General features: G+C 40.7%; 1 protein-coding gene across 2 annotated transcripts in view; it reads right to left on the reverse strand.

The window, feature by feature from the left end:
- The window catches only part of LOC126298569 (uncharacterized), a 70,959-nt gene extending 49,244 nt beyond the window's left edge, over nucleotides 1–21,715 (reverse strand). The window contains exon 1 of one of the 2 annotated variants that reach the window (XM_049989936.1): nucleotides 21,563–21,715. In XM_049989936.1, coding sequence (XP_049845893.1) covers nucleotides 21,563–21,564 — 2 coding nt within the window. In that variant the 5' untranslated portion in view covers nucleotides 21,565–21,715. Of the gene's footprint in view, nucleotides 1–21,554 lie in introns of both variants that reach the window. The other variant, XM_049989937.1, reaches the window with a different exon arrangement.
- Nucleotides 21,716–27,253: the final 5,538 nt, after the last annotated feature.

Below are 27,253 nucleotides of genomic sequence, written 5' to 3' on the forward strand. Positions count from 1 at the left end.
ACTATCTCATGCACACTCAGAGTGAGCTGAGTTTCCCCATGATCTGTTTGCCGTATCAGTATTTTTAAACTAAGTTTGCGTTCTCCATGACCATAATACATGAAGCTGAAACTTTTACCTAATTCTACAACAAACTCGCGTCAGTGAATCACAAACAGAAGCACAATGCTGTGACAAGAATGGTACACTGGGTCTTATGGTGAAACTAACGTCTGCAAATGACGGGCATGTTTGTCCTTCATATTTGGTGAACAAGAATTGACATATTAAATGCTTTGAAGTTCCTGACAGAGTAGAATATGTGCTTGACTCCAATTGAGCTACAGAAAAACGACTCGTGATCCGTCCTCACAACTTTACTTCCGCCAGCACCCTAACTCCTACCTTTCCAACTTCACGGTATTTCTCTTCCTGAACTTGTAGGACTACCACTCGAAGAAAGGGCAGAGCAGTAACATGGCTTAGCCACAGACGGGGGGAGGGGTGAGATGTTTCTAGGATGAATTATTTTGATTGTTCAGCGTTGTGTGCGCTAAGAAGCATCATATCGGCGCACATTCCACTGCAGAGTGAGAAATTCTTTCAGAATATTTGTTATTATTAAAGCTTTATCATAATCCCTCTTAGCACTTACCACCACATCCCCAGTGACTGTTAGCTGAACGCTACCGTCCGTGTTATGTAAGATCATTCTCAAATCTATGAAAGGTGTTTTACGAGATCCTCAATGGTCTACTGTCTTATCCGTATATCATTTATAAACGAATGTGGTTCTGGCTTTTATGAAGGGCACGTGGGAACTTCGACATTGTAATATGGACATAATGGGTTGGGCAAAATACGTGGCCATTACACTTTCACCTATCATCCAACAACAATCCATGGAAAATACGAAGTTGAATGCAACATCGTATTATTACCCTAAGTTACTAGTGAAGCATTACATCTAAATTTTATTTTTCTGTTGTCCTCAACAAACCTTGAGCCTGAAACAGCCACCGCCGTAATGGCAAAGCCAGATATAGAAAGAGGTATTATCTACCTAAGGGCATGAAAAGGATTATACCATTTATGACAATGTTACTACATGTTTACACACTACCCAGAAGCGATAAAGCAGCGAGAAAGCAGCAAGAAGCTATTTCATCAAGACCTATGTTTACTACTTCGTGTAAGAACTGTTTAAAAGTAAGCGGTAATTTTCGCAGATTATTAATGATCAGAAACTACGTAAAATATCTTACGGGCTTCGATGACAATCTCAAGAGATTTCGAAACAAGTTCTTAACTCAAACCATTTCCGGCAGTACATGGGAAGTCTACCCATTATTTATGAGTTACGAACTTCGGATTACAACGACCTGTCTGGGAATGTCGAGAAATTAAGTAGAGGACCTAGTCTAAGCAGCAGAAACTCTAGGTATCATTAGGGAACGACTGGAACGGGGCAAGGCATGCAACGGGAGGTAAATGGGTATGTCTGAGAACTGAAGTAGTGGAAGTAACAGAAAATCAGAGGCATGAAGTCAAATATAGTGACAATACTTTCGTAACTTTTTTATTATGGTTTCAGGGCGTGTAAGATATATGGTCATAAGCACCTTTTCTGTGGCTTAGTGAAGGGTAAAAATAGGAATTTCAATCAGCAGCGATGGGAGCTAAACTCAAAACAGGGAAACTAAAACTGGAAGGAAATCTTAAATGGTTCAAATAGCTCTGAGCACTATGGGACTCAACTGCTGTGGTCATTAGTCCCCTAGAACTTAGAACTACTTAAACCTATTTAACCTAAGGACATCACACACATCCATGCCCGAGGCAGTATTCGAACCTGCGACCGTAGCAGTCGCACGGTAAGGAAATCTCAGAAAAGCACTATTGAAGAGGGATTGTTCTCCCCGAAAAGAGCTTCAAATTATCGATATCATCTCACGAACACTTATGATCTCATGGACGCGATCGGCTGAGGGCGTGTCATCTGCTAAAAGAGAAGATACATCAGGTGACAGCTGTAAACGGGCGCGTAGCAGATTAAAGGAGGGCACTGAAGTAAAAGGTGTCTCACCGCCCAAGATTGAGAGCAGTGGCGACAAAGCGAGGAAGGATCACCACTTAATTTCGTAACATCGGTATGTGACTAAATTAATGGAAGTACAAAATACAGCAATGGATCGAATTAAAAAGGCAGAGGAGGTTACGGTAATTCAAAATTTAGACAGAGGTGCAAAATGTCGAAGCATCAACGTTAGAGGATAGACGCAAGGCCTTTACAAAGGAAACAGTCGTACGCAGCTTAGGAGAGAAGTAACAGGAGAATTCGTCAAACAAAGGAACACATCCGAACAATGCACTTTAAGTAGACATTTCCTTAAAATTTACGTATTTTGCAGAGCATACCATGACAGAACTGTTCCACCAGATGTGCAAGATGTGAAGCAAACGAAATACAGTCAGATTAAGAATACTGTAGTAAATCCAATGCCAAGACAGCTGGTGGAAATTGTGAACATTCTCTATTCTTAAGAGTAACAACCCACGGTTGCAAAATATTGAAAGGAGTTATTTACAATGAAACGGAAAACTGTTATAAGCCGACCTCGTGGAAGGATCAGTTTCTGGAGAAATTTAGGAACACGCAAGGAAAAACAGCCTGCGAATTATCTTAAATGAGATTAACTGAGGCTAAAACTCACATTACTTCTGGATTTAGTGAAAGCATTTGGCAACATTGTCCAAAACACACTTTTCCATTTCTGGAGGTAGCAGGAATGAAATACAAGGAGCAGAAACCTATCTACAGCTTGTACCGAAAACAGATTCGAGTCTTAACAGATGAAGGGAATGGAAAAAGTAGCTGAGAAGGGAGTTAGAGTTTTAGCCTATCGCGTGTTATTCATTCTGAACATAGGAAGCATTACGGGAAACCAAAAAGAAATTCAAAGAAGAAAATCCTGCAGGCTGCCGGTTACATTTTATATCGGTCAGCGACGGGACAGGACTTGAAGGAGCAGAGGCACGAAATGCATAGTGTAACTTATTGTAAGACCAACAGAAAGAAGGAAAGAGTATGTAGTTTAATTGCAGCCCTGTGAAGCTGATGGAAGCGAGTTCAGGAAATAAATTAGTGAACGAGTTCTGCCATTTGGACAGTAAAATTACCGAGTGTTGAAGTAACTAGGGTATGAAATGCAGACCTTAAGAAAAAATTGACGTCGAATTCAGTTGCTAAGAAGTCTTTTCTAAAGGTTCAGTGTGTCCTTTAAGGGAAGTGGAATCTGCCCATTGAACATTGTCAATAACAAAAATTTGTTTTATACTGCTACAGAAGAATATTTCAGATTACATTGGAGATCTGGTAACTTACGAGGTGCATCTGTATACATATATAGCAAGCCACCAGATGATTCATAGTAGAGGGTACATTGTACCTCTACTGGCCATGTAATTGTTCCACTATCAAGTGCAGCGAAGTAGAGAGTGTCTACATGTCTCCTTAACAACCCTTATTTCCTTCCTCTTCGTGATCCTTGCATGAAATGTGCGTTGGTGGCACTTTAATCGTTCTGCAGACAGCTAGTAACACCGGTTCTTTAAATTTTCTCAGTTGTGTTCCGCGGAAAGAACGCCATCTTCCTTGCAGAGATTCCCATTTCAGTCCACTATACATCTCTGTAAAACTCCCCTGTTGATCAAACCTGCCGGTAACTGATAGCACGCATATGTTTTTTTCGACGCCTTCCTTTAATCTGACCTGATGGAGGACCCTCATCAGTATCAGTATTCGAGAATGGGCCGCACTGGTGTTCCAGATTCGATGTCTTTTATAGGTGACCGAAACTTTCCCAGTAAACCCAAGTTCGCCATTCACCTTCGCCGCCACCGACCTTATGCACTCGTTCCGTTCCATATCGCTTCGTAACGGTACACTTAGATATTTGCAGCAGACGGCAAACATTATTACAGTATTACAGAACTCTTTTTCTGATTACCTCGTTTTTCGTGTACAGCAAGCTGTCATTTATCACACCGAATAAGAATTCATGAAATGTATTCGCAGTTACAAATACGAACAGTCATCAGCAGTGTCAGGGAATGAAAAGTTGTGCCAGGCCGGTGGTAACCAGAGTCGGGTACGGTACGAATTGTCATTGTCATTGTCATTCCACTACACAGCTGACTGTTATTCGTATTCCAACTACTAACGCATTTCAACAATTTCGTAAAGCTGTAGTAGCTGCAGTGCCTGTTCCTTCTGATATACATGCATGCATTCCTAAACTATCATTGTCTTATCTTAAACGCACTGCAATATAGCAAAGAAATTTTCTAAGTCTTGCTGTATTCTCTTGCAGTTACACAATGGTGACACTTTCCCGGGCACTTAACAGCATTATTTGCTAACAATTGCTCACCCTATCTGCCAGATTATTTATGTATACAGATAACCAGAGGGACCCCGTCACGCTTTACTGGGCACTCTTAACGATAGCCTTATCTGACACTCTTCGTCCACATCAACGTACTGGATTACCACTACCTGCCAAGTATTTTAACTCCTCAGAACCTTCGTTACGTACGATTGGACCTTCATTAACCGTCTGCAGATGATGCTTGCAGAGGAAAGATTGGCATGGATAGCTGCAGCAAACCACTTCTGCGACTAACGACGAGCTGGAAAATACTCCATAATTTGATATTATACCAGGGTAAGGCAGTTTACGTTTTAGTAACTGACGCAAAGGACCATGTGTGTCGCCTTCAAACATTAGCGCAAGTAGTTAAGACGAAAACAGGACTGACTGTGACCGTCGTAGCTGTTTTAGTTTCGAAGTAACATGAAACAAGAAAAATACTTGCAAACTGAACTTTATCCATTTAGAACACACAACTTAAGAACAAATGGTGACATGCTTAGAGGTTCTTCGGAAACAATTTAAAAACCCAAAGAATTGTTTATCACATTCGCTACGATTGCAGTCTAATTTACTGTTGGAGTGATCTCACCGTCACAGACCAAATTACGCATTACAATACAAGTTCGTTAAAAGATTTCGCTGATAAAATAAGCACACAGCAAAGCTCACTTACGATGAAGTGATTCAAATCGAAACTAGTGATTTTCAAAAGGAAACTGTAAGAGCACTTTTAAGAAGCAAAACCGTCCGTGGAATCACGGAAGAGCCTCTTAATGCACTAATTATGCAAGACATATTACAAAAGGAGACCTAACTGTCAAGACTACAGACGAAAACGAGGAAGACCATTTTATCGACCTCTGGTATGTAACAGCCACGTTGGCCTCAAAGATATGGAATTTTCTGAACACCCCTGAAATGCCTAACAGGGAACTAAATTAAAAACAGCTCTTTACACGAGATAGCTTGCCTAGTCCCATTTTCAAAGCTCCTAAAAAAGGCGTAGAACACATCATACAATGAAGTCTTTCTATGTCGGTATTAGCACCCTTTGTGGCATTTGTTAAATGGGCAATACGAAGAGCTACAGGACGTCGATATAAAAGCGCCGTCAGTGAACAGCTTAAATCTTGCTATCTGATTCAGTTTCTGAATACGTCATTCGACCCAAATTATGCGTTTCCATCGAACATTTGATTAAGTCTAGCGTAGTGCGTCCTACCAGTTTTACAGTCTCAGAACTAGTAACGTTTGTTAAGGTGACCCACATGATCGCGTCTGTTGTGGTTCGGGAATGTTCTGAATATTACGCAGTATTGTCATTTTGTGGGCTATAGGCTGTGGTTTAAGGTACTTTATGCCTAAAGATATGTCTCCTAATGCTTGAAATATCTGAGACTACAAAGACATAGTTTGATACGACAGTGTCTTTATAGCCTCCGATTTCTCCAGAGTTAAGAGAAATCTAGGCACAAAATCCTGCCTTAAAGCACGGCATGCAGGTCACAAAACAAATGCTGCCTAATGTTGTCTAACAATAATCCCGATATGATCATTTAGATTATCTTCTCAAATGTGAAACTAGTTGTAAGACCCACTACACGGATCATGTTCGATAGCACCATCAGCTGCACAGAAGTATGCGCAACGGAACCACTAATTTCTCAGTTTCAAAAACTGTATCGAATTACAATACTTGCTAATTATTCAAATACGATGCTTTTATATCTACGTACCGTAGTACTACGTATTGTTTCTTGGGTTATTGAATGGCAACTATTGATACCCTGATGAATAGAACTTCCATGGAGGAAGAAGCGTTATTATTCCATTGAGAAATTAATTGTACTTCATTACGAAATTAGTATAACTTTGAGCCCCGTCTCGTCAAATATTTGAATGAAATATTTAACAGCCGCAGATCAGTGTGCATACCAAATGTTTTGTCCCATTTGATAGGCGAGTGTAATACAGCGGAGTGGCTCAGACTTCTACAAAATACCCCAGCGTGTACTGTACACAGGCCTGTGGGGTACAAATTTGGAGTCTTCACTGAAAACGTGATCAAGCTATGTCGTAAATTTCAAATTTTTGCATGTTTCGTTACTGACTTTCTTGTCTAAAAAGACTTAAGATTTTTCTGTATTCAAATAACTTACCATTTCTGCATGTGTGGTATTACGACAACATCTAGTAACGTTTTTGTACATTACGCCAACTAAAGCGTAGGCAAAAAATTTTAACAAGTGGCGTCATCGAGTTTTCAAGGTGACGCTACCAACCTATGAATCTTCAGTTATCCGCGGATTTAATCCGGGCCAGTACAGCACTTTAAGTGACCTATCTGAATATTCCAATAAATCACGCACGCTGTTCACAAAATCTACACGCGATAAACAGCGCCAGGCTGCTCAATACTTTAAAATGCAGCTGTTTTCACAGTCTGTAGTTTTAGGGTACCAGAGATCCTGCAACTTGTCAGCTTGTATGCTGAGGTTCAGTCACATGTGTACCAAGACCAGTTCTCTACATTACGGTTTTCCTATGTTAACGATGAAATCTTGACAGCACTCCTGTTTCTTGGTATACTGATACTGTGAACAACAGAAGGTGAGTTAACTAAATAACGTCTGCATTCTATGAATTCTTTAACTGCATTCGTAACGATTCTGTAACAACTGACCACGGTACTTCCAAGAATGATACCGAAGAGCTTTGCAAATAATCTGGATCGGTACATAGTTGAGATAGAGGAATTAGTTACGTTAAGCTTCACATGTCCTGAAAAAGATGAGATTAGAGTTTAACGTACGTCGCCTACGAGATCGTTAGAGACGGAGATATGATTAGGGAAGGATGGTGGAGGAAATCTCAGAAAATCTGAATCAGCATGGCAGGACAAGGGTTTGAACGCGCCCCCCCCCCCCCCCCCCAATACGAATCCATTGTGTTCACCACTGCGCTAACCTACTCTGTACACGTCTTTGAATGTACCTTATGACAGCTTAGTGCTTTATAGGCAGTTTCACTGCCTGACATGTCTAGGAGAGGGTGTATTACTTTTAGGTCTGCTTTACTTTGAGGGAAAACAGTGAATATTAAATCTTCCCATCTGATTTACAAGAAGCAATTTTAAGAGTATCTTTAACAGGCTTACGTCACCAAAACTTGTCCAAAAATAAACATCCAAAAGCATCTATTTACATAAAGGCTGATCGCGCCAAAACCTAACTCGCGTTCGCGACCGAAATTATTGGACGCGGTGTAACTGATTTTGAAAAACGTGTCACCAGATTCGAATCAACTCTCGGCACTGTTACATTTCTCAATCTTGACAGTCGCGGGCACCACTTTGACCCGCGAGACACGTTTTGAATAGTCAACACTATTCCACCAATGGTCTAGGCCCTGTAACCATCTCTTAGGACGTCACTACTTCCGAATTAGAGCACTGAATTTGAAAACAAATGCGCTCTATCACCAGTCGATCCCTTTCAACTTCTATAGAAATCCCCACGTCAGAAAATATGAACTGCTTTGACCTGCATAGGTAAAAGCCACGTCAAAATCTAAATTAACTCAAGTTTCTACTAAAACAAAGTTACTCGGTTTTATTAAAGCTTGCAACGTAAACTTCTCCCAGAAGATCACTACTAGCTAGCTGACAGCTGTACCATCTTAAGTTTTACACCGACCAGTAAATTGCGCACGCATAAAGCCCGAACACTTACCTACGAAATACTGAAAAAATGTTTACCGCTTCACGTTCGGGTTGGGCACCTATGAGGCTACTACTTCTGAGCTTTCCATACACAAGTAACATACTGTCAGTCGAGTTCTACTTCAAAATTGAACACCGGATTATTACTTCCCCCCACGACTTGCCTCAGACGTAGGATTGCTAAAGATCTTCTATTTCGGGAACGTGTAAACATTTAAGCCTTTCAGCTAATCGGCCATGAGGTGCAGGACGATTGGTTATCGCCCTTCTCTCACTACAATGGCAGTTGTAATTGCGGCCTACTGGCCACACCGATCGCATTCTTTTCCTCTTTACTAATAAAGCAGTGTAAAGAACAAAAGATCTTACCCATGTGTGACCTGCTTGTAGCTTGTAGCAGAATACCTGAAGTCTGCCAGGAAGATGACATGACGAACCTACCAGGCTTTCGACATTCCACATGCGTTATCTGTCGCCCTTACACATGATGAGGATTAGGGAAAACCAGCCCATTAAGCACAAGGACTGCATACAACTGGCAGAAAGCCCAACACACATGGCTTTCAAATCTTTCGTGGAAACTGCTGATGTTTACGCTTGCACCGCTGGCAGCTAAATGCATGACCCGAAGTGTGACCGTCTACTGTAGCAAATTCACACGAACAAAACTGCCACACTTAAAATCTATATTCCTGTAATTACTGCTTCAGACATGCGTCCCTAAAACCTTGGACACGTATTACAATGTTTTTTCGAAGGATGAAGTCATCGTATCGTCCAGCTTCCAGTGGTGTAGCCAGGCCGTTTGACACCCGGTACGGCGATTCAACTTTTCACTACCCCTAAACCCACAACCCCATAAAGAATTTTTGGGGGGAGGAAGCAATTGTGTTACAAGTAGTAAAGTATGTTAGCTATTTTGTTAACAGTGTTAGGAATGAAATAGGTGAAACGAATTTTCATAAACAGAAGTTTACTAATAAAGCAGTGTAAAGAACAAAAGATCTTACCCATATGTGACCTGCTTGTAGCTTAGAATAACCTGCTTTTGTTCCAAATTTTTAAATTACTTATCAAAATCGATACCTTTAGCTACACTGTTTAAGTGTGAGAAAAACTACAGTAACGCTTGATTCATAGTTTATGTAAGAAAATTCTTAGAGGTTTGAAGACCTCCCATGACGCCACGAAAGTTAGTCTTAGCGCGAAAGTATTGGGAACACTTTCCGAAAATTAGTAGTAAACCATGAACTGTAAAAATCTTAAGCTATCCAACCTACAGAGTTGTCTTTGGAAACTTCGGCAGCTTGCAGAAATCTCATTAGTGGTGGAACTTGTGCAAGGATATCATCTGAAATCAACCATCAATTTAACTATAGTTGTGGGAAGTCCCGTTTCCGAGATGATAGATTGCTCACCTCAGAAACAGCAGAAGTATCTGATATACGTTCCATGGTGTCGCAACAGTTACCTTTTTCTTCTAGGAACCGTTCGACAGTAACACGGACCTTCTCGGTTCCTGGAGTAAAGTCAGGAATAAAACTCTTTTTACAACACATGCCACAGAACGTAGCTAATTTGGCCATCCGACGGTGGACTGCATTACTACACCTCCGAATCTTTCGCTTATCGGGTTCACATTTAGTTATGGTCACTGACACCGTAAGGAACCTAGTGCACCAGAGTATTGTTTCTGGGGTGTGCTGTCTCATTAAGAGATTTTCTATTAGATCAACGGTTGCGAAAAAGTAACTGACTAACTCCTTACTATGGAGCGATAAACATTACAAAAGCAAAGGAAGGTCTTGTAAAAGTAAATTGTAGATAGTATCACAACATATTGCGCTAGGTATAGCAGCTAACCAAAAATGGAGAAAAATAAATGGACCTCCTGAAGGACTACCACCTTAACGTTGGTGGGGGAGGTTTGTGCGTATCAGTGATCCACTGAGCTACGCTGGCGGGAGCTAACGCTCCCGGTAGGCTCACCCATGCCAGACAGGTCAGTTGGTGAGATTCCAGACAAACCGTAGTCGCCAGGGGGCTCTTCACATCTACATGACTACTCTGCAATTCACATTTAAGTGCTTGGCAGAGGGTTCATCGAACCACAATCATACTATCTCTCTACTATTCCACTCCCGAACAGCGAGCGGGAAAAACGAACACCTAAACCTTTCTGTTCGAGCTCTGATTTCTCTTATTTTATTTTGATGATCATTCCTACCTATGTAGGTTGGGCTCAACAAAATATTTTCGCATTCGGAAGAGAAAGTTGGTGACTGAAATTTCGTAAAAAGGTCTCGCCGCGACGAAAAACGTCTATGCTGTAATGACTTCCATCCCAACTCGTGTATCATATCTGCCACACTCTCTCCCCTATAACGCGAAAATACAAAACGAGCTGCCCTTCTTTGCACCCTCTCGATGTCCTCCGTCAATCCCACCTGGTAAGGATCCCACACCGCGCAGCAATATTCTAACAGAGGACGAACGAGTGTAGTGTAAGCTGTCTCTTTAGTGGACTTGTTGCATCTTCTAAGTGTCCTGCCAATGAAACGCAACCTTTGGCTCGCCTTCCCGACAATATTATCTATGTGGTCCTTCCAACTGAAGTTGTTTGTAATTTTAACACCCAGGTACTTAGTTGAATTGACAGCCTTGAGAATTGTACTATTTATCGAGTAATCGAATTCCAACGGATTTCTTTTGGAACTCATGTGGATCATCTCACACTTTTCGTTATTTAGCGTCAACTGCCACCTGACACACCATACAGCAATCTTTTCTAAATCGCTTTGCAGCTGATACTGGTCTTCGGATGACCTTACTAGACGGTAAATTACAGCATCATCTGCGAACAACCTAAGAGAACTGCTCAGATTGTCACCCAGGTCATTTATATAGATCAGGAACAGTAGAGGTCCCAGGACGCTTCCCTGGGGAACACCTGATATCACTTCAGTTTTACTCGATGATTTGCCGTCTATTACTACGAACTGCGACCTTCCTGACAGGAAATCACGAATCCAGTCGCACAACTGAGACGATACCCCATAGCTCCGCAGCTTGATTAGAAGTCGCTTGTGAGGAACGGTGTCAAAAGCTTTCCGGAAATCTAGAAATACGGAATCAACTTGAGATCCCCTGTCGATAGCGGCCATTACTTCGTGCGAATATAGAGCTAGCTGCGTTGCACAAGAGCGATGTTTTCTGAAGCCATGCTGATTACGTGTCAATAGATCGTTCCCTTCGAGGTGATTCATAATGTTTGAATACAGTATATGCTCCAAAACCCTACTGCAAACCGACGTCAATGATATAGGTCTGTAGTTAAATGGATTACTCCTACTACCCTTCTTGAACACTGGTGCGACCTGCGCAATTTTCCAATCTGTAGGTACAGATCTATCGGTGAGCGAGCGGTTGTATATGAGTGCTAAGTAGGGAGCTATAGTATCAGCGTAATCTGAAAGGAACCTAATCGGTATACAATCTGGACCTGAAGACTTGCCCGTATCAAGCGATTTGAGTTGCTTCGCAACCCCTAAGGTATCTACTTCTAAGAAACTCATGCTAGCAGCTCTTGTCTTGGGACTATGTGGGCGGCAACCACATGGGCCCTTAGCTAAGTGACATTACTTCCACTTACTTGTGTCAGGCTGCTTCTGTTTTTTTTCTTACCGGCCTCCCTTGGCCAACTATTACTCTTTCGACCCCTATGGTATTAGGTTTCGAGACGTGAGGGTGTGTCATTTCTCTTTTCTATCCAACAATGAAAGATCTCAAAGGACCCCAGAGTCTGCTCAGACTGTCGATAACCGTTTGCAGAAACAAAACTCTGCGACATGTCCATTGAAATTTGAGAAATCAATCAGACGTCAAGTATTTCAATTCAGCTCTGCCAACAAACCCTAATCCCACATCCTAGAAGGCACCAGTCTTGAGACCCATAGACAATGTATGATACAGTGGGTGGATACAGGCTACAAAGCCCAATGGGAGAGGATGAAAGACCAACTAATTTCCGGCGCCTTTAAATAACCGGAACATATAGGGTAAAGATAACCCCGAAAGAAAATCCTGGTCCTCCTAGAAGACATTGAGCAGATGGCTGGTAACCAAATCTGAAAAAAAAACTACTCCCAGCACCAAACAAGCCTCGGAAACATGGCAGTCTCAAAGGTAAACAAGGCTATGAAAAATGACAAACTAAAATGGATAAATGGACACTTCAAAGCAGCAACCTGGAATGTGAGAGGAATTTCCCAAAAGGAGGTAGAACTAGTCAACCTTCTAAGCGACACTCACAGAAGCTAACAAATTAAGAGGAAATAAATATGTAGGGGATTATATTATGTTCTATATTGGGGTTGAACAACATGAAAGAGCAAGCAAAGGTGTAGCACTACTCCTGCATTGAAAAAAAATGGTAGAAAGACATTCGGGATTTACATACGTAAGTGAAAGAATACTTAGTCAGGTGGAAACTGATAAGGGGTTACACCACCTTTATTAGTGTATATGCTCCTGAAGAACTGAAAAAGATGAGTCAAAGCTTCTATGAAGAACCACAGAAGACTGAGTAAATACAGTGCTACTGACCAGATTATTATGATGGGTGATTTCAATGCCAGAATACGTAATATCCCAGTAACAAACATCTGCCTGTTTAGAGAACCAGTATGTAATGAAAATGGAAAATTACTAAGATTTTGCCACTTCAAAAAATCACTTTTTAAGAAAAAGGATTTACGCAAGCATATTTGGGCCAGCAGAGGTCTTTATCAGTAATTTACTGCATCTTAGTAAATGACAAGCTAGCTAGCCAAGTAAGGGATACAACTGTTTATAGAGGGCAAGATATATGATCAGATCGTTTCTTACTCTTCTACATAACAGATCTTACCACAAAATGGAAGAAACTACTCACGTAATAAACCAACAAGATCGAAGCATTTATAACGTATACTTGCTTGAAGAAGAAATTATCAGACACCTGTACCAAAGGAGATTAAATGAACTAAAACTTACTAACTGAAAATATAGAAGAATGGCAAACTCTTAAGAATACTGTAGTTGCAGGAGCTAGAGAAGCTCTCGGTAAGAAAGGAAAGAGTATAGAAAAGAGTCGAAAAATTTGGAATGAGGATATAATGAAAGCTGTCAAAGAACAGGATACATATACATTAAATACCTGAGCAACCCTACTATTGAGAACAAACAATACTGCAAGAAGAGAAGAAATAACGCTAAATGCGTAGTAAGTAAAGTTATCAGGAAAACTAGCATAGGTTTATTTCTGATGTCCGACATGACATCCACGGAATACAACAAATGGCATATAAGGTTTTAAAAACAAACAGAAGGAGAAAAAATATAAATAGTACTGGCGAAGAGCAGTGGATAAATCGTTACAGCGAATTGTTTTATCATCACACATCACAAGAAACTAATTTAATAACTAGACGAGGAAGGATTAGATGAAATACAGTCTGACGAATTAACATGTGCACAATCACCATTTAAGAACAGGAAAAGGCGGCATTAATGCTGAATTATTAAAATATGGAATGATGCTACACCAACAACTGCTGCATTTCTTCAACGTATGTTGGAAGAAGAGTATTCGCAAAGACTGGAAAACAGTTTGAGTGATATCAATTTTTAAGGAAAGGAGATAAAGCCTCTGCAGTAATTTGAGATTACTAAGTTTACTGGACTCAGCATACGAGCTGTATGCTAAGATTTTAAATACAAGATTTAGAAAACATAGAAGCAGTGCTGCATGAGAAACAAATGGGGTTGAAGAAAGGACGCTCAGCCGTTTTTGTTCTACAGAAAATAGAAAAATTGAGAGAGTAATGGAGAAACATTTCTTTCGTCGATTTTCAAAAGCTTTTGACAATGTCAATAGACAAACTTTGGGAAATAATGACTAATCGTGGATATCCAAAGCTGCTGCATCTCGCCAACTTTGTTCAACATCTACATTAATGAGGTAATACATATATAGAAATCTGATTTTCAGAAAAGCATCTACCTAGACAGGAACGTTCTTTTAAATAACTTAGTATATGGTGATGATGCAGTGATCCTGGCAGATAAGGAGGATTACCTTCAGAAATGAATCTTCTTACTAAAAGAAGTGCAAAACTTAACATGGAAATATCAAAAGAAAAAACAGACTACGGTCTTCATGGGGAAACCAATCAGAACCAAAACAGTAATAGATTTTAGAGCAAGTAAACCATTTTAATTACCTCTGATGTGAAATGATATATGGCTACAGCAGAGATACTGAAATTAAACGTATTAAATTCAACTGGGTATGTCTAACAACTAACAGAAACCTAAAAACAAAACAAAGAAAGACACCGCAATTTTACAAAACTGACGCAGTTCCCACACTGCTGTATGGAAGTGAAACCTGGGTGATTACCAAGAAGCAAGAAAGCCGGATTTGGGCACAAGAAATGAACTTCCTCAGAGTTGTTAAAGGTTGCATACAAGAAGACAGGCTAAGACATCAGGATACTAGAGAACTGCAAATCTTGAGCCTCAATGATAAAATCAGAGATTACAAAAGAAAATTGAACGAACATCTACAAAGAATGGAGAGACTTCCCCTAACGGCAAGAAATTTTTAGTGCCATGGGAAAAAGACAGGAAGACCACGATAGAGATGGGTGCCGTAACAGGCAATTCCTGCCTAATACCTGTAGAGAAGATTAAGATAAATGGTTGTCCCTTGAGATGAATTTTTTCTGAAGAGGTTGTCTCATCTCTCCACTAATCAGGCATAAATTAAAGAATTTGAGATTATTGTATCCATTTTGGTTAGGGGACAATGCAGCTGTTTTCCTAAATTACACTAAGAAATACTGCAACCAGCCGCAAGATTTTGAAATTATTTTCTTTACTATTACTAATTTCGGGCGAAAGACCATCAGATTGAAATATTTACAACTTTTTATGTTTTACATTTGTGTCCTAAAATATGAAGTATGAACAAAAACTTTTATATTTTAGGGCACAAATGTAGAACTTGCTAAGTAGTATGCGCTACCATCTAAGGATGGGCTCAGGTCCTAAACTAGTAATGGCACTATAAAATATTTGAAAAATGTGGCTGGTTGCATTATTTCCTTCAAAGTAATATGGGAAATTATAGGACGAAATGACAATTCTCGATGGCATGGATAGCAAAATATTGACATAGAATGGCCACCAAAGAATGGATGATAAGCTATAGTCGAAAGAATCCATGTATGGAAATCACCTGAGCGAAGAAAATGTGGAAGACAGCCTACAATGTGTATGCAAGATGTTGACGGTGCAATGACTTCAAGGAGTCTTTGGGAAGAAAACTAGCCATTAGATTAGATTAGATTAATACTTGTTCCATGGATCATGAATACGACACTTCGTAATGATGTGGAACGTGTCAGGTTAATGAAAGATGTCTGTACATGATATTACATTACACAAAATATTGCGTGACACTAATGTTTTAGTTTTTTTTCCCTCCCTTAATTTATATCTAAAAATTCAGCCAATGAGTAGAAGGAGTTGTCATCTAGAAATTCTTTTAATTTATTTTTAAATGTTGGTTGACTATCTGTCAGGCTTTTGATGCTGTTTGGTAGGTGACACTTTTGTGGCAGCATAATTTACCCCTTTCTGTGCCAAAGTCAGATTTAACCCTGCATAGAAAAGATCATCCTTTCTCGTGGTTTTATAGCTATGCACACTATTACTTTTGAACTGGGTTGGATTATTAACAACAAATTTCATAAGTGAATATACTGTGAGTATCCCTAGATCCTTAAATAGATGTTTGCAGTATGACTGTGGGTGAGCTCCAGCAATTATTCTGATCACACGTTTTTGAGCAATGAATACTTTTCTACTCAACGATGAATTACCCCAGAATAAGATGCCATACGAAAGCAGTGAATGAAAGTAGGCACAGTACGCAAATTTACTGAGATTCTTATCAAAAAAATTTGCAATAACCCTAATGGCATACGTAGCTGAACTCAGACGTTTCAGCAGACCATCAATGTGTTTCTTCCAGTCTAACCTCTCACCAATGGACACCTAGAAATTCTGAAAACCTAAAAATTTTGATTTTTTTTTATTTTTTACATCCGTACTCCCACAAGCCACCTGACAGTGAGTGGCAGAGGGTACTTTAAGTACCTCTATCGCTACTCCCTTCTATTCCAGTATCGTATTGTTCGTGGAAAGGAAGATTGTCGGTATGCTTATGTGGGCTCTAATCTCTCTGATTTTATCCTCATGGCCTCTTCGCGAAATATTCGTAGGAGGGAGCAATATACTGCTTGACTCCTCGGTGAAGATATGTTCTCGAGACTTCAACGAAAGCCCGTACCGAGCTACTGAGGGTCTCTCCTGCAGAGTCTTCCACTGGAAGATTATCTAGCATATCCATAATGCTTTTGTGATTACTAAGTGATTGTGTAACGAAGTGCGCTGCTCTCTGTTGGAGCTTTCTCTCTTCTATCATGTAGGAAACCACGGAAGTTAAGGAGCTAGACTACGACCCTAGTAAAAAACGTATCGCTCACGATCAGCTGCAGTTTAATATGATGGTTTCTGCGTTGTAGCTACGTCGCCTTAACAATACAAAGCTGTAACGACAAAAGGAAGTGGGCGAAGTGACATTGTTAAGAACAATGAAGGAAATCAAACATTCTGTCGACGACGTAGCAAAGACGGAAGGAGGGAGGCGCTTTTAATATGTAGAAGTAACGGCTGAGAATCGGTCGTGGTCTAACTTTCACGACTCATCACAATACATCAACGCAACTTTAGCGTCCACGTTTGCAGAAAGCATCACGCGAAACCTACTGACAAATTGATGGTGTGGGCAGCAATTACTTTTAGGTGGTGATCGAAAAGGTACGTTCTCTGGCACATGTGGAAGGGAAAATGACCCATTTTGCGCCATTTGCAATTCCTTTCTGTAAGTGCTTGCTCCCATACTGTATTGCTCATGGACGAAATTCTGGAAGATAAGGATATCCATGTTTATGCATCGCGCTTCCAGCCCTTCCGACATCTTAAGAAGTGGCATTGTGTCCCACATGAACTTTTCAGCCGTGTTTAAATCTACTTAAGTAAGTTGCGAAGTGATGGTGGTCGTCCCGCGGAAACGACGAACTGTATACGCAGTACCTGCTATTTTGTTTTTACAGATACAGAAAATCACGTTCTAAGTCGTATGAACATGAGTTACTCATCTCCGAGCTATGTGTGCAACGTTTTCACATTGCATTTCGGACTGAACTACTTCTGGGAATTTCACCTGCTACAAATTGTAACTTACCAAAGTGTCCTAATCAAAAACATGACTCACGTGTGCGTACTAAATGTTTATTGAATCTCAAGCTTGGTATAAATATGTAACTTTAAACAGTGGAATATGGCAGCTACTGCCAGCCGTGTGAAGATAGGTACGACTCACTACGGAAGTAGAGGAACTTTTCTCTTGAGAACGTAGTTTCTGATCCCAATTCTTGCGAATCTACCTATGTTTAGTGCATGTCACATATCGTATTTACTGAAGACGCAAGTACCACAAAATGTACATCATGTAAAAGCTGCTCATACAAGGTACGGGAAGATATTACGTCAACTTACAAATGCTGTCGACTCCATCCAGTGTTTTCCTTTTGGGCGCCATTATTATTTTCCGAGTATTCGCGTCGACAATGTAAGTAATTTTTACAGCTCAAGGTGCATTCGCTACGTTTATAACGTTGTCTGCGTTGGGAGAAGAAATAGTGTTACATGTCCACACGGAATTTCTGAGTTGTTTGGAAGCTGGAACGCACTTTCTCCCTTTAAGTTAACGAGGTAGGTTCATACTTTACCTTCATTGTATTTTACTGTACTGCATTGAGGGAAGCTCTCCGCTGATATCGCCAAGGTCACTTTACTACTTGCGGAACTATTCATTTGAACACTTCCGTTTGTAGGTCACTTAGGCAAATAACCTGTTCTTAGATTACTGCTTTTTACGCTAGTCTTTCACACTCACGAGACAGCTGTTCGTTTACATGTAAGACTGCAGTAACAATTACGGTATCCATTGCAAGTAGTACGAACCCGATCTCTCAGGTGACCATACTCCAATGCTGGTTAGGATCAATGTGTGACCTTATCGCCTCCGTGCTTATTTCCCATTCGAGACGACATATCTATAGCATTTAACTTAAACTATTTACCCTTCAAAACGTATGCGATAACAAACCAAGCCACTCTCGCCACGTTTATGTGATCAGCACAGGGTGCTTCAGGATACAGATGCAACTTTTTTCAGTTGTTATTTAGTATTTATTTGAAAACTAACACTGCCTTGAGGTAATAATGTCCGATTAACAGTAATTACTACTCTGTGCTGCATAGAACTGAATGTTTAATTCCTGTGCACATGTTGAGATTTTTCTTGATTGGTATTTATCGATATTGAGATTAATCGGATCCATGCCGACATTTCATTTATATGCACAAACGCGCATAAATACGTAAATGACCTGAAGAGTTTTTACACGATGAAAACTGCAAGCCGCGGGAAGTACTGTTGGCTGTGAGATAGCCAAGCTAATAAAATATCTTCAGGAAGTGTCAGTCTCACGACCAACAACTAACGCTTTATTTACACGTGTTATCCCTCATCAATGTAAGAACGGTCACGTTTGCGTTATTTCGTTATGGTGGACCTGTAGCTATGTAGCTAACACTTATCCAGCAAGTTTCAAATGGTTATAGGAATGAACTGTAAGCCACAAATTTGTGTACATGTAGCAGCTTACTGTTACTGAAATGTTCCAAAATTATGCATTCATGTTACTAAAATGAAGTTCACAGCGCCATCCAAATGCCTTGCACGTTAAGCACCGCTGTAAATTCCAGTCGACGCATATGCGAGGACGTCCAGACTAATTTGGGGGAAGGGGGGGGGGGGGGGGTGTCGGCGCCGCTAGATCTTAGGGTATGGAGTATTTTTAATGCACTGGAAGACTAATGTCGGCATTGAAGTAGCCAAGAAATCCCAATTCCGACCCTGTCAAAAAGTTTCGTAATACCGATTTTAAATAATTTACTAAAAAAGGAACATCTGATTATACTAATTTTTCTATTATCTGAGAACCAAGGGGAACCGCGGAGCCTCCTTGCCGGGTGCCCTTGCACCTATGTACAGTTGCAACATCGGGACAAGTTAATTTGCGTTAGCCAGGATTAGTAGGAAATCTGAATATTTAAGTTTTCAAAGCACTTTTCTAACAGGTAAGTGCCTAGTAAACCTTTTATTTCAATTGTGCCAGCCTTTGAGTTTCACTCATCGATGTCTCAGCACTAATCTCTTGTAAAGAAGTTTCCTGTTCTATACGCAGCTGTACGCACGTATCTTCACAATGTAGGAAATTTTTTGCGAAAGAATTCTTAGTGCACACATTTTTAGTATATTAAATAAATATAGCTACTCTACAGTGTCATATCCGTATTAACTTCCTTGCTGCCCTATGCAGCATGCAGGCCCAATGCCAGTATAACAAAGTAAGAATCTAATTTCGTGCACCAGTTGTGTGCCGAATGTTTATCAATTACTGTGTTTCACCATAGTACGAACATGGTGAGTTTTTTAAGGCCAATTACTTTATAGAAGGTGATTAAATTTTAAACTTCGCAATGGCTCCCTTGTTTCACGGAAGAAAAACAGTGCTAAATTATAAGTTCGTGACTTCTTGCTGTGTCATTCATTACTCTACTGCTCTACTACTTCTCGATGTCCCAATTCCTTAAGATAACGCGTGCGCTAAGTTTTGTTTCCGCTGATAATCCTATTTTGTAATAAGCTTCAGATTTTATGAATAACGCCCATTTTATTTAGTAAACAATGATCACTTTGCCATTGGACTATCCTTTGTGTAGCATCTGTCAAATGACTAGTTACTAGTGCAATCTACCTAATATAGTTAGAGCTGCTTCATTTAATAGTTACATTTAGTAACAGAACTCAAACGATATTTTACAGATGTACACGGGTATAAGCAGAACAGCTGCCTTAAGGGGGTAAGACTATTAAATTGTTAGGATGGCAGGCTATGAGACAGTTTATAACGAGTTGAAAAGCCATGCGGCTTAGAATGGCTATCTCATTTTCAACATTACGAGGAATTTTCACGAAGCTACTTAACACGTCAGAACAACGTCGATGCCGTTTATTACCCAGCAGGTCTGAGCAGTGACAGAATCAGGTGCTTACGATGCCTCCCCCCACCCTCATCAATAATTAACTACTACCATTTAGAACTGACGATTCGTTGTTCGTTATTTTCAGAAGGAAATACATAGTTTTTGTACATGTTTTACTAAACTACGAAGTAGTAAGTCAATGAAACACGTGATTTCTAGCAACCTTATTTCTAGAACAATGAAGCACTACACTATGTAAACCACTTGTCTGCTGGACTATTCCTCCCTGATATGGAAAGTATTTCAAAACTTCCGACTGCAAACGCTTCCCGAACGGCCACCTCCACCGCCTTTTCTCTTTTGTGTTAAGTGGATAGTGAAGCATCTCCTGGTCCACTGTCGCAACCACCCATTCTGAGAAGGCATTTTCAGCAGATAAATAAGCCTAGGCGATGGATCCGTCAATTTTTGTGTCATATATGGATCGTACACAGTACAAAATGGGTTGTTACTGGGTGCACTGTGTGAGGAAGATGTCCATACACTCGTTCCACAAGCGGCACATTGGGACACGCTTTAATTATGGCAGTTTAAAAAATTAATTTGTAACTTATCAGCATTACAGTCCCACGAAATAGACTAATGACCTTTTCAAGTAATTTAGTTTCGTGACCGAAACAGACTTTCCTTCTTACTCCTACGAAAACAAGTTTCTGGTGAGGGGGGGGGGGGGGGGGGGGGGGGGGGGAAGGTGGAAATTTGATGTTGCGAACCACAGACCTAATGCAAGATTTTGATGTGAATGTAGAACGTGAAAGCCACTTTCCCGGATATAGACTGGTGAATAGCATAATAGCTTGCATGACGAGTTAGCTAGTCGCAAGGTTTGAAAAACTAAACCACCGAACGAAAGTAGCAAGTCTTCAAAACTTGAAAATATAACCTAACGGCAGAAATGACCTGTAAGCTAATGGACTTTTATTCCACTGCCAAAAGGTTTTTAACATGTTTTGTACGAAAACTAGACCCACGCTCTATTACAGATATGATAGAAGAAACAGAGTACACGGTCAGATTATATATTTAAAAAAATCTTTCATAAAATGTGTTTCACAACAGAAACGGGACTTGCAGAAAATTTCCATCCGAAAACTGAGGCGGAAACTTAGAAAGCAACACATTTTCTTTACCTGCTTACATTTGCCGGTGTCAGCCAATTGCTACAGCAGCCACCCGACGGCCAGGGTCTCAGGCGAGCACGCGACTGGCAATACCGTCCAAGATTCCCTCCGTACTAATGTTTACGTTTTGATAGCCGCTGTTATCGTCTGTACAGTTCTTCCCCCATGCAAATTCCGGTGGGAAATGAGTCGTGAAGGATCTACCCCATGCACGTTCGAGATGATACAGTCGACCTACGAGTCGATCACATTGTATCTACGTTATTCAGCGGTACCAAAAATACGAAACTTCTAAAACAGACTAGGCACTTATACATGGCGATATTCAAATTGAAGAGTTCATTAGAGAAACAGACCTTGTTATTTTTTGTTTTAGTGGTTTCAGCACATTTTAGTAGCCATGCCCAAGACTCACTATTTGCATTAATCAAATTTTGTCGGGATCAGCCCTTGGCCTGAATTACTGCAGCTGAAAGACTGAGCGTTTCTTCATAAACAGTCAGTGTAGAAAAGGTTTATCATGGAAATAGCCTTTGTCGTTTGACAAGTGCTATTAGTGTGTGAATTTTAGTGACAACGCTACCTGAATATTTATTGTTGAGGTCTTTCGGTTTAGTCTTTCCCTTTGTTAAGGTTCAGTGTCACTGATTCTGTAATGAAGTACGAAGACAGTATCCAGAAACGTCAGTAAGGAAAGAAGAATGTAACGTAAAAGAAGAGGCTGACGGGCGAGGTTCATGTCATTGGCATTGGCACAGCCGGTTCCACCAAACGTGTTGGAGATGACAGCAGGTAAACATTGTTTCCGCCTTTTCTTTTTCTCCGGCAGTAAATATTTCTATTTGCTATTCTTTACAGGAAAGTATGTAGGTGAAAAGATATCTGCTCCCCTTGGTTGCACGTACAAAAGACTGCGATGCTTTCACTCGACAACAGCTGAAAACAGAGAAAAAATTTCCTCCGATATCTGAAGTAAAAAAAAGTCCGTCCGAGACTTCTGTTTGGCTAGTCTTATCACAGTCGATGATGTGGAACGACGAACGCTACGCAAAACAGTACACGGAGAGGGAGCGAGTTCACTGTCTGGTACTTCTTTTGCACGCGACATCTTTTTTTTCCTGAATATTAAGTCCCCCGATGCTATTACAACACAGCTACCTGATTGTAGAGAGGCATTCGTGACTTTGTATGCAGTCTCTCTCGGTTAATTGCACACTGCGCAGTAGCTTCTGACTCGTAACAGCAGCTCTACAAACAGTTTTAGTGGAAAGCACAACATCACGCCTCGTACAGTTCCTCTTTCACTTACATGCTTTACTGAAAATCATTGATGTCTTCATTTGCTGGTACACAGCCTGAAAATATTTAACAGAATTACTAATTTCTTTTCCAATATTCTAATTCTTTTTTCCTCAATGACACTGGGTTTATTAGTACTTCAGGTAAAAAACAAAACCGAGACACTGAGGTTCATAGTGGTAACTGAACCTTTTGTTTTGTAATACATTAGCATGTCATGATATTATTAAAAAGCCGGCCGCGGTGGTCTCGCGGTTCTAGGCGCTCAGTCCGGAACGGCGCGACTGCTACGGTCGCTGGTTCGAATCCTGCCTCGGGCATGGATGTGTGTGATATCCTTAGGTTAGTTAGGTTTAATTAGTTCTAAGTTCTAGGCGACTGATGACCACAGATGTTAAGTCGCATAGTGCTCAGAGCCATTTGAACCATTATTATTAAAAAGCAGTTATTGTGCCGTTCCATCTTTTCCCGCTACATTTTCTGACAAAAAGCACTTGTGGAAGTGAGGACAGTACTTTGAACAAATTTTACTTGAAGGTACGTTGAAAGGCAAGTTGGTATAATGCAATAGGAATGTTTTAGGTATGCCCGGGAAGCAGTTTAAGAAATAAAATCGAGGACGAGGGCACATACAATGATTTGCCCTCTTTTATCGCTCTCCATAAAAATGTAAACTTTTGACAATGGCACTAGTTTTAATGAACTCGTCAATTGCCCGCATCCCGTGGTCGTGCGGTAGCGTTCTCGCTTCCCACGCCGTGTTCCCGGGTTCGATTCCCGGCGGGGTCGGGGATTTTCTCTGCCTCGTGATGGCTGGGTGTTGTGTGATGTCCTTACGTTAGTTAGGTTTAAATAGTTCTAAGTTATAGGGGACTGATGACCATAGATGTTAATTCCCATAGTGCTCAGAGCCATTTGAACCATTTTTTGAACTCGTCAATTACAATTTTGATGACAAAACCTAATCTATTGCACCTGCCCGAAACCATTTAGTTAAAACAACAAAAACGCTAAAATGATGAAAAGAGACGGAATGGAGTATGTTGCTGTTGCTGTTGTTGTGGTCTTCAGTCCAGAGACTGACTTGATGCAGCTCTCCATGCTACCCTATCCTGTGCAAGCTTCTTCATCTCCCAGTACTTACTGCAACCTACATCCTTCTCACTCTGCTTAGTGTATCCATGTCTTGCTCTCCCTCTACGGTTTTTACCCTCCACTCTGTCCTTCAATAGTAAATTGGTGATGCCTTGATGCCTCAGAATATGCCCTACCAACCGTTCCCTTCATTTACTCAAGTTGTGTGACAGATTTCTCTTCTCTCACATACTATTTAGTACCTCCTCATTAGTTACGTGCTCTACCCAACTAATCTTCAGCATTCTTCTGTAGCACCACATTTCGAAAGCTTCTATTCTTTTCTTGTCCAAACTATTTATCGTCCATGTTGCACTTCCGTACGGGGGTACGTTCCATACAAGTACTTTCAGAAATGACTTCGGGACACTTAAATCTATACTCGATGTTAACAAATTTCTCTTCTTCAGAAACGCTTTCCTTCCCATTGCCGGCCGGCCGCGGTGGTCTCGCGGTTCTAGGCGCTCAGTCCTGAACCGCGCGACTGCTACGGTCGCAGGTTCGAATCCTGCCTCGGGCATGGATGTGTGTGATGTCCTTAGGTTAGTTAGGTTTAATTAGTTCCAAGTTCTAGGCGACTGATGACCACAGATGTTAAGTCGCATAGTGCTCAGAGCCATTTGAACCATTTTTTTCCCATTGCCAGTCAATACTTTATATCCTCTCTACTTCGACAATCATCAGTTATTTTGCTCCCCAAATAGCAAAACTCATCTACTACTTTAAGTGTCTCATTTCCTAATCTAATCCCCTCGTCCATTCCGTTCAACTGCTTGTCCAGGTCCTTTGCTGTATCTGACAGAATTACAATGTCATCGGCAAACCGCAAAGATTTTATTTTTTGTATATGGATTTTAATTCCTACTCCGAATTTTTCTTTTGTTTCCTTTACTGCTTGCTCAGTATGCAGATTGAATAACATCGGGGAGAGGCTACAACCCTGTCTCACTGCCATCCCAACCACAGCTTCCCCTTCATGCCCCTCGACTCTTATAATTGCCATCTGGTTCCTGTACAAATTGTAAACAGCCTTTCGCTCTCTGTATTTTATCCCTGCCGCCTTCAGAATTTGAAAGAGAGTATTCCAGTCAACATTGTCAAAAGCTTTCTCTAAGTCTACAAATGCTACAAACGTAGGTTTGACTTTCCTTAATCTTTCTTCTAAGACAAGTCGTAGGGTCAGTATTGCCTCACGTGTTCCAACATTTCTACGGAATCCAAACTGATCTTCCCCGAGGTCGGCTTCTACCAGTTTTTCCACTCGTCTGTAAAGAATTCGCCTTAGTATTTTGAAACTGTGACTTATTAAATATTTGAAGGTCCTCCTTTCGTTCCTCCGTGTTTGCGATTTAAACATGGGTTGTTTTGGAAATCAGCTTTATGCAAACACAATTAGTTTATTTTTATATTTACCCCGACATATTTCGACACCAGTGTGTCATCTTCTGTGAATCAAATTTTCCTTTCTGTAAAGTACAGTATCACATTCGTAATAATTTAACTGCTGTAGGCCTAAGAAATATAATATTTGCAATTTGCTTCGTTTGGTTTACACACTCACCATACTGTTGCATCGCTAACTGAACTGTATTTTTATACATATACATATTATTCATATACATATTATACATATACAGCGAAGCAAATTGCAAATATTGTATTTCTTAGGCTTACAGCAGTTAAATTATTACAAATGTGATATTGTACATTACAGAAATAAAAATTTGACCGACAGAAGAAGACATATTGGCGTCGAAACATGTCTGGGTAAATATAAAAATAAACTAATTGTGTTTGCAGAAGGCTAATTTTCAAAACAACCCAGTGCCTCAGGATGTTTCCTACCAACATAGCCCCTGTTTTAGGCAAGTTGTGCCATAAATTTGTCTTTCTCCAATTCTTTTCAGTGCCTTCACTTTCAAAGTCATGGAATACCTCCTAATATCGGTCGGACCAACTTTTGCTGAGCGTAGTGCAAGTAAGTAGACGTGTCATGGACTCAACAAGTGTTTAGAAGTCTCCTGCAGAAATATCGAGCCATGCTGCCAATATAGCCGTCCATAGCGACGAAAGTGTTGCAAGTCCAGGATTTTGTACACGAACTAACTTAATAAGATTCATGTCGGTATGTCTGGGTGGCCAAACCATTAGCTCGAACTGTCCAGAGTGTTCTTCAGATCAGTCACGAACAATTGTGGCCTGGTGACACAACGCATTATCATCCGTAAAAATTGCATTGTTTCTTGGGAACATGAAGTCTATAAATGGCTGCAATTGGTCTCCTAGTCGCCGAACATCTAGAGCACCTAGTCCATTCCATGTAAACACAGCCCACACCATTATTGGAGCCACCATCAGCTTGCACAGTGCCTTGTTGACAACTTGGGTCCATGGCTTCATGGGGTCTGCGCCACACTCGAAACCTACCATTAGCTCTTACCAACTGAAATTGCGACTCATCTGACCGTGCAACAGTTTTCCAGTCGTCTAGGGTGCAATCGGGCATATGGTCACGAGCCCAGGAGAGGCACTGCAGGCTGTCATGCTGTTAGCAAAAGCCATCTCCTCAGACGTCTGCTGCAATATCCCATTAACGCCAAATTTCCCCGCACTGTTCTACGGATACGTTCCTCGTACGTCCCATATTGATTTCTGCTGTTATTTCACTCAGTTTTGCTTGTCTGTTAGCACTGTCAACTCTACGCAAAGGCCGCTGCTCTCGGTCGTTGAGTGAAGGCCTTCGGCCACTGCGTTGTCTGTGGCGAGAGGTAATGTCTGAAATGTGGTACCCTCCGCACTCTCTTCACACTGTGGATCGCGGAGTACTGAATTCCCAGTCGATTTCCGAAATGGAGTGTCCAGTGTGCCTAGCTCCATTCCGCGTTCAGTGTTGGTTAATTCCCGTCGTGCGACCATAATCACGGCGGAAACCGTTTCACGTGAACCACGTGAGTACAGATGACAGCTCCGCCAATGCTCCATTAAGGTCAGTGACCTTGACCTATGACCTTAAAAGTCTCAATACCTGTCGTCTTCGAAACTGACGAAAGAATACATTTGCCTCTTCCTGCTACACTATACAACAAAGCAAAAAAATCAAGTTTGGATGCCAATGGGATTAGAAGATATAAATTAAAATGTACTACAATGTGTTGCAGTAATGCAAAATAAATTGTATCATACTCCAACAATATGATACAAAGCACTGAAAAACCTGTTTATTGTTAAAAAGGTGGTGTTATAACAATGCGCAGTAAGGTAACAGTGTGGCTGGC

The sequence above is a fragment of the Schistocerca gregaria genome, chromosome X (assembly GCF_023897955.1).
Source record: "Schistocerca gregaria isolate iqSchGreg1 chromosome X, iqSchGreg1.2, whole genome shotgun sequence".
NCBI lineage: Eukaryota > Metazoa > Arthropoda > Insecta > Orthoptera > Acrididae > Schistocerca > Schistocerca gregaria.